The sequence below is a fragment of the Clarias gariepinus genome, chromosome 27 (assembly GCF_024256425.1).
Source record: "Clarias gariepinus isolate MV-2021 ecotype Netherlands chromosome 27, CGAR_prim_01v2, whole genome shotgun sequence".
Lineage (NCBI taxonomy): Eukaryota > Metazoa > Chordata > Actinopteri > Siluriformes > Clariidae > Clarias > Clarias gariepinus.
This window is the reverse complement of record NC_071126.1, coordinates 877,132-892,982: the sequence shown is the minus strand read 5'-3', so window position 1 is coordinate 892,982 and position 15,851 is coordinate 877,132. Positions and strand designations below refer to the sequence as shown.

Sequence of the window (15,851 nt, the reverse complement as noted above, 5' to 3'; positions counted from 1 at the left end):
ATAATAACGTTACAATAACGGCCATTAAGGCAGTTAAGCAGTTTTTGTTTTGATGAGCACATGGGCAGGTCTAAAGATATAAATGGAGCCGTTGAGCGAAATCTTGCAGGTAAATGGAGCGCTAAGCGAAGTTTTTTTTTTCTGGGTTGCTACAATATAATTTATTTACAAAAACACTTGCAAAGAGAAAAAAGATTGGCAAAGCTGGCTCCATTATGTTTGTCATGTGAGTACACTGTAAACCCGGATTTGATATCTAATTAAACAATTAATTACAATGTACAAAATAATTTTAAGTTTGACTGCAATACTCTTATAGGTAAGTATATTGTACTGATTTGTAATACAAATTAGTATTACATTTGATACTAATGTAATATGAAAATCATTTTCAGTTTAATCGCTTAAAAATAGTAAGTTTTAGCCGTGGCCACACCTCTTTATCTCTATAGAGACCAAATTTAAAGTTGATGATTGGCTGTTTCTTCAGGCAACACCCGAGATGGAACGCGCCATTTAGGTTATTTCAACCACCTGATTCGACCACAATCCATTTTCCACCCCTTCTTCTTTTAATATTGTTTTCTTTCACTCTCTTTTGCACACAAGAAACAACTTGCACACGTCACACACTACATACGGCTGATGTCAGTTTAGGTGTGATAGAGAGATGCGAGTGTTAACATTTGTGATGTGTGTGTGTGTGTGATATATGAGTGTGTACGTGTGTGTGTGTGTGTGTGTGTGTGTGTGTGTGTGTGTGTATATATGAGTGTGTACGTGTGTGTGTGTGTGTGTGTGTGTGTGTATATATATGTGTGTGTACGTGTGTGTGTGTGTGTGTGTGTGTGTGTGTGTGTGTGTGTGTATATATATGAGTGTGTACGTGTGTGTGTGTGTGTGTGTGTATATATATGAGTGTGTACGTGTGTGTGTGTGTGTGTGTGTATATATATGAGTGTGTACGTGTGTGTGTGTGTGTGTGTGTCTGTGCGAGTTTGAGAGTGTTAACATTTGTAATGTGTGTATATTTATGTGTGTGGTACGAGTTTTGTGTGTGTGTTAACATTTGTGATGTCACTAAATATAATGCCACACAGAAAGTTATTAATCATTTTTTAGCATATGCTTAGGCAATTATCACGGCTCACCCGTTTGAGATATCAAAACTCCCTCTGCAATTTTGCATCCTCAATGTCTTTAGAACACATCCAGAAAAATCTCGTGTGGGGCCCCTGAGGGCCCCTTGGCCACGCGACTCTCAGGCATCCTAATGGCAGCAGATTCCAACCTGCCTGACAATTTTCATGTTAAAACCCCCAAAAAGTCCAAAAGCGTGGAAAATAAAAATAATAACTAGAGAGGTACATTTCCTGAAGAAAATGTGAGTGGTGCTTGCCGTGGCGAAACTCTGACCCTCCATATCTCTACGACAATGGGATCTTGATAGCAACATGCTAATATAGCTAGCATCAAGCTAGCACCATGCTAATCAGCTAAATATCATGCTAATTACACTAGCATGATGCTAGGACCATTCTATACATGTGGTTAGCGAAAAGTTAGCATAATGCTAGCGACATGCTAATAGCGTTAGCATCATGCTAGCGATGTGCTGATGAAATTAGCATAAAGCTAGAAACATGCTAATTTTGTTAGCATCATGCTAGCAAAATGCTAATCGCGTTAGCATCATGCTAACAGCATGCTAATGAGGGTGCTAGGGGGCGTGGCTCATGAGCATGATGATAAATGCAAAAGAGTGTCTCTCAGTCAAAGTTGTTGTCAGTGTTAAGTCTGTGGGTGGTTAATTGCCCCCGCACCCCTTCAAACAGTCAAAGCAACCTACTCCCGAATAAGCCGCACGGGTTGACACCTCATTCGTGGGTCTACGACGAACAGTGCGGCACTAGTAATTTTTTAAAATTCCCATTATAAGTCAATGGGCAAAGTCGCCAAAATCCCCATTCAAATTCTATGGGGCAACTTTGGGGACCTCTCTTGCCCCGGGGGTCGAACTTATTCCCCTGTGCGGGGTATCATCTGACACAGGCTGCAATCCTCTTCAAATGTGGTAAATCTGACGTCTCTACAAATTTCACTCTCTGCGCTACAATCCGTCAAAGTTGGCCTCAATGTTAAGTCTATGGGATTTTTTGGCCGGTCAATTGCCCCCTGCGGGGGCAATTAACCGCCCACCCCTTATAAAAGTCATAGCACCCCATTCCCGTATAAGCCGCACGATTTGACACCTCACTCATGGGTCTATGACAAACGGTGCGGGACTAGTTACGCGCCAAACTTTTGTACGGAAGAATTTTGCAAGATAACAATAGTGATGCTTTGCAAGCACCACTAATTCTTAGGAAAGCAAGAGGTTCCGCCGCAGCCTATAGTGCTTGAGCCCTAAATATAGTTGCAAGCAAAAATGATGGGCCAAAGCTCTGGTGCCATTGCCACCTGGGTGCACTACACAACCTGTGTGTTATTTAAGTGTGTTAAGACCTACAAAAGCCATCGCTACACAGGCGCACCAGAATGACAGTGGGCAAAGGGTGCACGTGCACTTAAAGGGGACTGCCTAAAGCACAAAAGTGACAGTTTGGGTCTAATGAAAAAGATCATAACATTGTCCACTGATGTCAAAAGGGACTCAATTCAATTTAATTTTATTTGTATAGCGCTTTTAGCAATTTTCATTGCCGCAAAGCAGCTTTACACAATCAAAAGAATTATTTAAAGTTTTAAGTTTGACTCAGCATCTGAAGTCTAATGTCTATACTGTGTGTATTTAAATTCATATGTGTGTGTGTGTTTGTATGTAAAGTCATTAGCCACTTTCAGCATTAGGCATCAGCATGAGTTTGAGATGTCAGAAATCCAATTGCAATTTTGCATCCTCAGTGTCTTGAGATTATATGGGCCCGGTTTGTTGGAGATGATAATGGTGCAGGTGCTTATGCCGGTCACTGTTTTTGCAAAATGTGTAGTATGTGAAGGATGTGGTTTGTGTGTGTGTGTGTATGTGTGTGTGTGTGTGTGTGTGTGTATAGGTTGTGTAATGTGTGTCTGTAGGATGGTAAGTGAGTGCATAGTGTCTATGTGTGTATGTGTGATGGATGTGTATATCGCTGGTCCTGTGCACCAGTCAGAATGTTGCACAGTGGCCAATTTAAATGTTTTTATTGTTTATATTGATTTCTGTACATGTTTAAATTGTAAACATACAGTAAAGCCATATGATTTTGAAGCAAATTAGCTGCAAATTAATCACAAAATATTAGAGATAATAATAATTAGAGACACTTTCTGCTGCCAGTGGGGGCACTATGACTAAGACTTACTGTAGCCATGTCATTGTGAGCATCTCTCTTCTCTTAACATGAAACTTTGATGCACATCACTCAATTTCCACAGAAGTTATTAGCCACTTTCTGTTTCCTATTATTCGCTGTATGTTCAAGGGCTCACCAAGGCTGACTGGTTTCACAATGTTAGGTCCTCGCACATACTTAAAGGGAGGTTGTGGCGCTCCACACTAGCCAAGATAGACGGAGGTGAAGTCTGCTTAACGCTCTGTGATTTATACAAAGTTCGCGAAACGTCACCATGGTTTTAAAACGGAGGAGGAGAAAAAAAGGCATAATTGCAGCCTGCGCATATGCTTCATTCACCAAATACCGATTTCTTAATTTTATTTAGCCCTAATAAGCATTAAAAGGGGGGCTGGGTGCTTTTCCTTTTCCATGTCACCTGTGATGTTATAATTCCACACGCGCTTCCACCGGAGAATAACATTACGTCATTAAACCGCGAAAAAGTCGCAGTTTTAATGGCGTACAGAACGCAATGACTCAGGAAATCCGTTCTGTCTGTTTACACCACAATCACATGAGCACATATCTGATTTATATCTGATTTATTTCCACATATGAAGGAGGCCTCAAACCGATCACGAAATATCGGAATGCATGTGTTTTTTTCCTGTTTACACGGACATAGAACATATCCGATATGTGTCACATATGAGCAAAAAAATCAGAATTGGGTCACATTTACCCGACAGTGTAAACGTAGCCTATGTGACATAGGTTGGACCATTAGGCGATTTGACTCGTAAGATAAGTGAGTATTACTCTTTTTCCATTATGTCCTTATTTAAATCCTCGCCATAGCAAGACGATTCAAATGATCAAAAATTCCTTTACAGTTTCAAATCAGCCATGTCTCTGCATGAATCTGACTAATTTTTAATCCAGTCTTGTGAAAGGAAAGGACAAAATATTTGAGATTTCATAAAGTGACAGACTTCCTGCTGTCAGTTGGTGGCGCTATGACAGAGACTCATGGTAGTTATACTATGTGATCAGCTTTCTACTCCTAACATATTTTTCGACCCCCGAGTCTAGGGTTCAGGGACGCAACAAAAGATAAAATAAAAAAAAGAACCTCTCCAACCAGGTTTGAGTGTGCGTGGTCTTTTATTTTTTTTCTTTTACACACACACACACACACACACACACACACACACACACAGGAAGCTCTTGGCTTCAGGGTTGGGCCAAGGCCAAAACAATAAACAACCCCCCCCCCCACCCATCTCCTCCTGTAAGCTAACTAACCTACAGAAAAAACTATTTAAAAAAAAAAACAAAAAACAAAAAAAACACAGGCTTACCAAACTCCCTACCTAAACACAAAAACAGGAGAAAACGGGTTTTAACAAAAATGGCACCCAACCCCTACTGCTTCCAAAAAAAGTATATACAAACAAAAGGATATTTACAATATTAACAACAACAAAAAAAACAATTAAATAAAGATAGGAACGAAACCAACACCTAACACCCAAGTCACAAGTTACCGGCGCGACCCAACAGTTTGTATATAACAGCACAACACAATCCAACATCTCAAAACCAACAACAGCGCGCGCTTCCGGCTTTCATCGGCCAGCTTAAAAGGACGTGCTTCTCCCAGGCCAGCCAATCCTAAGGTTCCATGTACATAGCTTAATGTACACAGAAGATATCAGCCACTTCCTGTTCCTTTTTTTCGCCATCAGCTAAACCGTTCAAGATATCAAAAACCCCTTCACAATTTTGCATCGTGAATGTGTTAGGATCATATTGGCCTGATTTGGTGGCAATTGTATAAATTCCCTAGGAGGAGTATTTCAAATTCCATTGGGTGCATTTGGCAAACAACTCAAAATAACTGACTTCCTGTGGATTAGACCTAATGACATGCAGCACACTTGTTCAGCTTGATGAGATCTAAAGGTATGCCAGGTTTTATAAGTATACATGCAAATGTACGGTATATAAGCTATGCAATATGATCTTCTAGGGGGCGTGGTGATGGGCGTGTTCAACTCTCAACTGTTCACACCACACTGAGCCCCTGATGGCCACAGATTCCGATCTGTCTGCTAATTTTCAACTTGTATATACTGTTCATCCATTGTAAATTTATAAGTATAGTTACTAGCAAACTCTTGTTTACCAAGAAGTTACAAGTTTTTATAGACAGTTACCTCAGTCTAGCATGTGTCTTCAACCTATCTCTGTCAGTTCTCACAGACCAAGATGCTTTTACTCACACAGCAGAGGCAGATCTCCCAGAAACCTCATCTACCCTCCAGTACTGTCTCATTGCTCTGCACTGGTGGTAGGTGGGCTCTGGAACTGCCAATCTGCTGTAAAGAAAGCAGACTTTATCTCTGCCCTAGCTGCTCATTACTCTTTTGACTTTCTAGCACTAAGTGAGACCTGGATATCTCCTCAGAACTCAGCTACACCAGCTGCCTTATCCTCTGCCTATGTATTCTCTCACTTTCCACGAGAAACTGGCAGAGGTGGTGGTATGGGTCTCCTGTTGTCCAAGAGATGGTCCTTCTCGCCTATCACCCTGTCTCATCTCAGTTTTTCATCATTTAAATTTCATGCAGTTAAGGCAGTGGTTCTCAAAGTGTGGGGCGCCCCACTAGTGGGGAATACAGACATGACAGGTGGGGCGCAATGAACGGGAGGGAATTAGTGGAAAATAATAGGAAAGTACCTATTCTAATTCATGCTTTTCTTTATTGATTAATTTAATCTTTATTTTCTTTATCGGACACATGAAACTAAATAATGACACACAAAGAAATGGATCATTAATACAAGTAAATTAAAATAACATCAGAGAATAAGTGGAACCATAGTGCAACAATAACGGTATAACGTCGGCATGTTAATTGCAGAGGAACAATATATAAGGAAACATTCGGTATTATATACGTCATTTAATTTATTTCAATGTGTCTGCTGATGTTTCTGTATTTTTGTTAAACATTAATATTTTATCAGGCAGTACTAGTCTGGCATTTCTAGTTTCCAGTGTGGCAACAAAGTTGCTTTTTGATCCTTCAGGCGCTAAACAGAAGGGAAGATCAATATCGTTCTACGCTTTTTGTTGCTGTGCGGCATTTTGCGATGATCCCTAAATCATTCGTTGCGCCGTAGAGAATAATGGTGTTTATGCTTTTAAATATGTATAATTTAAGGCGGATGGAGCTTAAAGACAATGTAGAGAGGAAATATATGTGGGTATCTTATTTGCGGGTTTATTTACGCAGCTATTGAATTCGGAGATGCGAATATCAAACAAACTTTACAAAAAAACTTTTACACAAACACGTGTTATGCGCTAAAATGCCCCCCTGCAACGGATTGCCCCCCTACATAATCTCTATCAAATATTATATTAGGACATACATTCATAGGTTTATTATTATCAAATATATTATTACTATTATAATTAACCCTAGGGCACGTGACAGCCATCGAGACGATTAATACAAATCCCCAAAAATGATTATTTTATGGCACATTTATTTTGCAGGGGTTTGTCAATGTACAAATAACAAATTATTTATCACAAATTACACTAAATAAATATTGTTTGTAGTGAAAAATTACAGGAAACAATTTTTATTATAAAATAAGCAATATAAAATATACATGTTGTATATGAAAAAATATATATTATGTATATATTTTTTCTCCTATACAATTTTCTTATATTGCTTACTTTATAATTAAATTAATTTGTTATAATTTGTCATTTGTAAACCATAAACCTATGAATTTATGTTCTAATATATTATTTGAAAGAGATTATGTGTGTGTGTGTGTGGGGGGGGGGGGTGTCAATGGGGGGCGGGGGGGCATTTTAGACCATAACACAGTAGCGTACTGTATGTAGTGAGCATAATAACATCAATGGATACATTTGTTACATGAACCACAAAAAAGCAGGTGATTCAGCATCATCAGCCTAATCAACCAAAATGTAGCCTATGATGAACCGCTGGCAGCAGACAGCATGAGACAAAGTAGGAAGACACTTAGAGACAACACACCCCAGTCACATTAATAAGCCACTCGACTTCTTTGAAAGAAAGCTCTAGATAAGTAACAAAGTAAGCCTGTTATAACAATTGCACGTGTATTTTATCTGTTTTGAACTTGGTGTTATTTGATCTTACTGGTTTAGAAATTGATTTTTCAATAAATAGTACACTTGGCCGTTTTGGTTATCATTTTGTTGACAAGTGGGGCTTGAAAATTCGCCCACCCCCTTAAGTGGGGAATGACCGAAAATGTTTGAGAACCACTGAGTTAAGGTAACCTCTCCAATTAACCGCCACATCTTAGTTATTTACCGTCCTCCTGGCTCTCTAGGAAACTTTCTAGATGAAATGGACATACTTCTTAGTCTTTTTCCTTCTGCTAACACTCCTCTCACTGTTCTAGGAGATTTCAAATTCAAATTTTATTTGTCACGTACACAGTCATACACAGTACAATATGCAGTGAAATGCTTTCACTTAAAAAATTTCAACCTTCCATCTGATAAACTCCAATCCTCTTTCCTTCTCCCTCTCCTTAACTCCTTCTCTTTAACTCTAAACAGCTGCCCTCCTACACACAAGGCAGGGAATTCTCTCGACCTTGTTTTCTGCCGCCCTTCCCCAGTCACAGATATCACTACTATTCCTCTTCATAAATCTGATCATTACCTGGTATCCGTCACCATAACCCTTCCCATTCTATGTAAACCTAACCACCAAAATGTCTCTCTTACCCGCAAAAACCTTCACTCTGTCTCCCCTTCCTCTGTGTCTTCATACACCCTATCATTCCTCCCAGACCCAGACTCCTTCTCCTCTTTACCACTAGAGACTGCGACTGAAACTTTCCTCTCCTCTCTCTCCTCATCCATAGATCTCCTTTGCCCGCTGTCATCTAAACCAAGGAAGACATCTTGTCCTGCTCCTTGGCTATCTGATGTACTGCGCAACAACAGGAGAGAGTTAAAAACTGCGGAGAGAAGATGGAAGAAATCACAACTTGATGCAGATCTCATCTCTTACCAGACTCTTCTTTCCAAATTCTTATGTGATGTGACTTCTGCCAAAACTACCTTCTTCAGACAAAAGTTGGAAGCCTCTGCACATGATCCTGGCAAACTCCACAACATTTTCTCCTCAACCCACCGACTCCTCCTGCCCCTTCCTCTCTGACTGCTGATGATTTTGCCACATTCTACGATCGAAAGATTGCAGCAATCCGCCAGTCCTTCGCTCTCAACCAAACTCCTACGGCAGAACCTCAGGACCTTTCCTTCCCTCCTTTAGCAGAATTCTCCAACCTGTCATCTGATGAGATTCAACAGATCATCTCGTCATCTAACCCCACCACCTGTTCAGTAGACCCAATCCCTTCCACAATGCTCCAGGCCATCTCACGGGACCTTCTTCCCTTAACCACAGCCATCATCAACCATTCCATATCATCTAGTCATGTTCCTGCTGCTTTTAAGAAGGCGAGGGTTATTCCCATCCTCAAGAAACCCTGCCTGGACCCATTAGAAGTTAACAACTATCGCCCGGTATCACTGCTCTCTTTTATTTCCAAAATTCTTGAAAGAGCTGTTTATAATCAAATGTCTCTCTATCTCTCACAGAACAACCTTAATGATCCCAACCAATCTGGATTCAAAGTGGCACATTCCTCAGAGACTGCCCTTCTGTCAGTCACTGAGAAGCTCCATGCTGCTAGATCTGCTAAACTGTCATCTGTCCTCATCCTCCTGGACCACCAATGGCCCAGCACCCACTCCTGGCCCAGCACCCACTTACCTCTCTGCGCTAATTACACCAAGCACTGCACCACGTTCCCTCCGATCCTCCAGCACTGCTCGCCTCATCCCACCATCTCTCAGGGATCGAGGGCGGCATTCATCCAGGCTCTTTTCTGTTCTGGCACCTAGGTGGTGGAATGAACTTTCTCTAGATGTCCGTACATCAGAGACTTTGACTATCTTTAAACGACGACTCAAGACGCATCTCTTTCTCCAGTACAATTAGCCAATTTTTAGCATTAGGCATGGCCATAGCTAAACCCTTTTTTGAGATTATTTGGGCCCGGTTTGTTTTTGCAGGATGTGTAGTGCGTGTAGGATGTGTAGTGTGTGTGTGTGTGTGTGTGTGTGTGTTTGTAGGATCTGTAATGTGTGCATGTTGGATGTGTAATGTGTGTAGAGGGTGTGTGTAGGATGGTTAGTGTGTGTGTGTGTGTGTGTGTGTGTGTGTGTGTTAAAATTTGTGAAGTGAGTGTGTATGTCTGTGATGTACGAGTGTGTTTGTGCATACACACGTAGTGTATGTCTGTTTGTAAGGTGTGTGTGTGTAGGATGTGTAGTGTATGTGTGTGTGGTGTTTATATTTAATATTTTTGTATGTGTTTAAATTGTAAACATGAAGCCATATTAAAAGGATAAATACCTCAATCTAGTGGACATAGTTTGGTACTGCAGGAGTCAGGCCAAAACCTTGTCTAGTCAATGGGCTCATAAATGTAAAATTTAGTTGTGAGCCATTTGAGCATCAGAAAATCATCAAACTAAGCAAATTTACTCACAACCAGTTTTCTTTCTACGCAAAATGTTTTGAAACATTAGGACTTTACACTTTCAAGATATAAGAACATTACCTTTGGAAAACAACTTAAAATAACTGACTTTGTACAAAAGGCCCGGTTCCCTTTAAGACCCAAAAGATTCTGCCCAATCAGAGTTGCAGCATGGCTGCCATGTCATGAGGAGGCGGAGCTATACGGCAGGCAGGAAGAGAGACGCAGTGCACAGGAGAAGACGGAAAGTTCAGCAGCCTCCTTCTAGTTAGTTCTGTGTTAATGTAAGAAGTTGATATCGAGTACTGGGTTACAGTGTGCGTACATGGGAAAAACCACACATGCATGTATCCCTGCAAAGTCTTCAGTAAATAAGATCTCTTTCAACCCCTTGAGTGCTTCTCTTCAATTAAGAAACCATCTCACACAGTTCTAACCGACTGCCTACTGTGTTCCACACTTAAAGTTAATATCCAACGAACCCCCCATTTCAAGTGGTCCTTCGAGCCGGATTGTGAATCATAGTAGAGAGATGACGTCCCATCATAAGTCAGATCCTCCTGTTGTCCGACCTAGACGACAAATAAGGCCGCCTACATATCTTACTGATTATCACGTCAGAGGAACTGACTCGGAGAGGAAAGCGCCGTCAGGTCTACATCCGAATGAAGCTGGAATGGAAGCAGCTGCACCCATGTCACAACACGTCTCAAGATCGTCATCTCCTCTGAGTCAGCTCTCGTACACGGACGAGCTAGTCGTCCGAGACGTATGGCCAGAGCCATTTGGAGATGTGTCACCAGAGCCCAGAGAATACTTACATCGAACTCAACAGTTGTCTGATATAAAGTCTATGTGGTTCGAGATGAAGAGGGACAACGATGAGCTTCGCAGCCACATTTTACCTGAGATCCTGTCTACCCTGCAAGGGATTAAGACTGCCTGGCTGAAGCGGGAAATCCAGCAATTCAGCACCAGGAGGGAGACCCCTCGTCGCACATTGACACCTGTACCCGCCCCTCGCACTCATGCCCCCCGCAAGCAACAATCCATACCACGCCTAGAGTTTTGTGCCGCCCTTAGCGGAGCGCAACTATCCCAGCTTCTGACCACAGAGCTCACCATTCCCATTCGCTCCACTGTACTCTGGTCTGACTCTACCACGGTGCTCACGTGGCTGACGTCCATGTCATGTCGTTACAAGGTGTTTGTGGGAACAAGAGTGGCAAACATCCAGGAGATGACAGCATCTGCTGTCTGGTGCTATGTCAGATCTGCGGATAACCCAGCAAACATCACTCGCGGCAAGCCTCTGCGGGAACTCTCCACCGGTAGCCGGTGGTGCCAAGGGCCGACATTCCTTGTATTACCCCCCGATAGCTGGCCTGAGCAGCCTACTTTATCATCTGGAGAGCCAAGCTGCGAATTAAGACTCTCATCCTTCTCTGGGTTAGTGACCACGACCACACCCTCGACTGAGTTGCAGCACTATGACACGCTGGCAGAGTGCCTGGATGCCTATGGACAAGAGCTTCATGGGGCGGCCTATGCCTCCAGTGCGGATATCCAGAGGGACGTTCGAAATGCAGTCCTCCAAGCTCAAACTGAATCCTTTCCTGATGATATGAGTCATCTGGCAGGTAGGAAACCTATATCATCCATGAGTAGACTGATAACACTTTCCCCAGAGCTTGATGCTAATACCGGACTTATCCGGGTAGGGGGACGTCTACGCCACTGGGAGGTATTGGAAAAGGATGCTGTACACCCAGTCATCCTCGACCCCCGACATCTAATCACAGTACTAATTATAAAGGACTATGATGAGAAGCTGCATCATCCAGGTACCGAGCGATTATTTGCCGAAATCCGAAGGATGTACTGGATACTTAGAGGGCGGGAGGCTGTCCGTCGTCACCAGCGCCAGTGCACAGAGTGTAGGAAGTGGAAGGGCCGCCCTGAAATTCCCCTCATGGCTGATTTACCCCTCACTAGACAGAGGTACTTCCGACCGGCTTTCTACTCGACTGGCATGGACTGTTTCGGTCCCTTCCTCATTAAGATGGCTGACGTAATGAGAAGAGGTGGGACATAATCTTTAAGTGTATGACCACAAGAGCAACCCATCTTGATCTTCTTACTAGTATCGATTCTGACTCGTTTCTGATGGCTCTGCGACGGTTTATTGCTAGACGAGGCAAACCATATGAGTTGTTGAATGACCGAGGCACCAATTTTATGGGAGGGGAACGTGAGCTGAATGAGGCCTTTGCCACCCTTCAAGACGAATTACAAAGCCATCTTGCCGAGCAGCAGATCAAGTTCACTTACAATCCGCCAAGTTCTCCTCACTTCGGTGGATGCTGAGAGAGAGTGATCCGCTCTATTAAGGCAGCTCTCTGAGTAACCATTGGAGCCCAGACTGTTACGGAGGAAGTGTTAAAGACAGTTCTGATTGAAGTGGAGGGCATCCTTAATTCAAAGCCTCTTGGGTATACCTCCTCCGACGTAGCTGACCTTGACCCGATCACCCCATACTGCTTCCTGATTGGCCGTCGAGACGCGTCAATACCCCAAGTCATCTACCAGGAATCGGAGATTCTAAGTCGGCGACGCTGGCGCCACAGCCAACTCCTCGCGGAACACTTTTGGAGGCATTTCCTGAAGTATTACTTACCAGGTCTTCAAGCACGGCAGAAATGGACAACGGAGAAAGAAGGCCATAGAAGTCGGAGATGTAGTTTTAATCATCGACCCCCAACTTCCTCGGGCCCTCTGGCCGGTAGGCAGGGTCACCAAGGTTTTTCCAGGCGCTGATGGTCGCGTTCGGACTGCCAGTGTAGAAGTCAAAGGGAAGACCTACACACGAGTCGTGGCCCGTCTCATCCAACTTCCAACCATACCCGAGGATAACTGAGACCAGCAACATCCCTTTTGTTGATGAGCGACTTCAGTTCCTGAACTCGGGGGCGGCTGTACAAAAGGCCCGGTTCCCTTTAAGACCCAGAAGATTCTGCCCAATCAGAGTTGCAGCATGGCTGCCATGTCATAAGGAGGCGGAGCTATACGGCAGGCAGGAAGAGAGACGCAGTGCACAGGAGAAGACGGAAAGTTCAGCAGCCTCCTTCTAGTTAGTTCTGTGTTAATGTAAGAAGTTGATATCGAGTACTGGGTTACAGTGTACGTACATGGGAAAAACCACACATGCATGTATCCCTGCAAAGTCTTCAGTAAATAAGATCTCTTTCAACCCCTTGAGTGCTTCTCTTCAATTAAGAAACCATCTCACACAGTTCTAACCGACTGCCTACTGTGTTCCACACTTAAAGTTAATATCCAACGAACCCCCTATTTCAGACTTCCTGTGGATTATACCTAATGACATGCAGCGCGAAACTTGTTCAGCTTGATGAGATTTAAATGTATACCGGGTTTATATAAGCATACGTGCAAGTGTGTATGAGCTATGAGGCAAGATCTGCTAGGGGTGCTGTGATGGACATGTTTCACTGGACATGTTGGATATGTTAAGACCCCCAAAAGTACCCGGATGATTGCAAAAAAAAAAAAAAATTGTAATCCTTAGAAAAACAATAGGGCCTACGGTACTATAATAAGAACTACAGTGCTTGGGCCCTAAATATAGTTGCAAGCAACGATGACGGGCCCAAGCACCCCGCGTCATCGCCACAATCTGTTTTGTCTTTTGAGCGCGTTAAGACCTACAAATAGCCGACCTTGAACACATCATACATGTGTGTGTGTGTGTGTGTGTGTGTGTGTGTGTGTGTGTGAGAGAGAGTAAGAGATGTGTGTGTGAGAGTGTTAAAATTTATGAAGTGAGTGTGTATGTCTGTGATGTATGAGTGTGTTTGTGTGTGTGTGTGTGTGAGAGAGAGATGTGTTTGAGTGTTAACATTTGTAATGTGTACTAAAGGCCGCAGATGCTGGAAGAAAAGCATCACACTATGATGTTGCTCAATGTGATGTTACTGAACGTGCCACTAAATATAATGCCACACTGAAAGTTTTTACTCATTTTTCATCGCAAGTTTATGAGAATATCACGACTGACCCGTTTGAGATATCAAAAATGCCTCTACAACGTCATTAGATCACATCGGCCTAGTTTTGGTGGCGATCGTATAAATTCCCTAGGAGTACTATATTAAAATCCATCTGGTGCGCTTTTGCGAACAACCCAAAATTACTGACCTTCTGTTGAATTAAGCCCATGACATGCAGAGCGAAAGTTGTTCGGCTTAATGAGCTCCAAATGCGTACTGAGTTTTGTGTGCATATGCACAGCAAATTGGGCCCCGGGCCACGCGACTCTCAGGCATCCTAATGGCAGCAGATTCCAACCTGTCTGCCAATTTTTTATGAGTTTTTGAGCATGTTAAGACTTCCAAAAAGTCCAAAAGGGTGGAAAAAAAAAATCCTTAGGAAAGCACAACCTATAGTGCTTGGGCCCTATATATATATATATATATATATATATATATATATATATATATATATATATGTATTTACAGTTCAAGCTTTACACCTTTATGAGCTCTGTCACTTGCTGTCAGTAGGCATCTAAGAGATATTAATACATTACCGGCTTTAGTAGACACCTGAGATTAAAACATGACTGCCCCCTACAGACGTACGTCATGTGTCTTGGCCGCGCACTGCCGCAGCAGGTCGTGGTATCTGTCACTCAACAGAATGTTCCTCATATTGAGCTGGTTAAGGTTACCATACCATAAGTTTAAGGCATCGCCACGGTTGAACGGTTTGGCATCATAAAAAATACCCTACCAATTTCGCGATCTACTGTAAATGTCGCGAGATCATGCGTGCCTGGGCTGGTGGTGATCGTATAAATCTTCCAGAGGGAGTATATCAAAATCTAATCAGTTCAATGAGATCTAGAAATGTAGAAATCTGCCAAGCCCTGGGCCCAGACTCTCAGACTGGCGAATGATAGCAGATTATACCTGTGTGCTGATTTTCATGTCTTTTTGAGCATGTTGAGCCCCACCAAAAAGGCCTGGATGTCATAGTGCTGATGTCATAGGCCTTGGGCCCCAATAACAGAAAGTTTCCAAAAAGAATGTCTAGTGTTACGCATGAGGTCACCTGGTCACTGATCGTATTTCTTTGGTCCTCCTTTTCCTTTGTCAGATCATTAATGTTTTTTTTCGCATCCCTGAGTTGCTTCTTCAGGTCCTCAGTCTCCTGCTGCAGATTATTGATCTTGCAGCCCTGATCTTCTATCCTGCTTTTCAAGGCCTCGTGCTGTGCTATCTTAAAACAAACAGTTGGATATATTAATTACATCATATGGGTGTGTTAAATCATATCTTGGCTAACAGTGGTGGAAGTTTCACGTCTATGTGTACTATCTGCAAAAAATACTGAAAAAAAATTAACCGTTTGCTGTTTATGTGCATCTTAAAAATTTGCACCAATTAAAACAAATCTCAAAAACACACCTTCTTCTCCATGAATTTCATATCAAGCTGAAGCTTCTCCTGGGTCTCAGCCTCCATCTGGAGATCGAGGTTGTAGGAGCGGTAGATATCCTTGATCTCAAATTCAGCAGCTTCCTTGTACACCTGAAAGTTCTTCACCTCCTCCTCCCACTTGTCTTGAAGCTGTAGAAAGGAGAAAGATACTAAAATGTAAACAAAGGTGCTAATCCCACGACTAAAACAAAGTATTTCAATTCCCCACATAGTAAACTTCACGAATAAACCTGGTCAATATAAACAGCAAGAATATCAGTGGCTAATTGTAGGATTAAACTATACTTATACATTAGAACCTTGGATGTGGTCTAATGGGTCTACGTTTTGCAAGACAATGAAAAATTTGTAAATACATTTTAACTTGATAAAT

At 42.4% G+C, this 15,851-nt stretch overlaps 1 protein-coding gene across 3 annotated transcripts in view; it reads right to left on the bottom strand.

The window, feature by feature from the left end:
• The window catches only part of LOC128514718 (cilia- and flagella-associated protein 57-like), a 51,468-nt gene that overhangs the window by 13,991 nt on the left and 21,626 nt on the right, over positions 1–15,851 (bottom strand). For all 3 annotated transcript variants that reach the window (XM_053488543.1, XM_053488544.1, XM_053488545.1), the window contains exons 16-17: positions 15,446–15,607; positions 15,090–15,257 (exon numbers count right to left, since the gene is read on the bottom strand). In XM_053488543.1, coding sequence (XP_053344518.1) covers positions 15,090–15,257; positions 15,446–15,607 — 330 coding nt within the window. The remainder of the gene's footprint in view (positions 1–15,089; positions 15,258–15,445; positions 15,608–15,851) is intronic.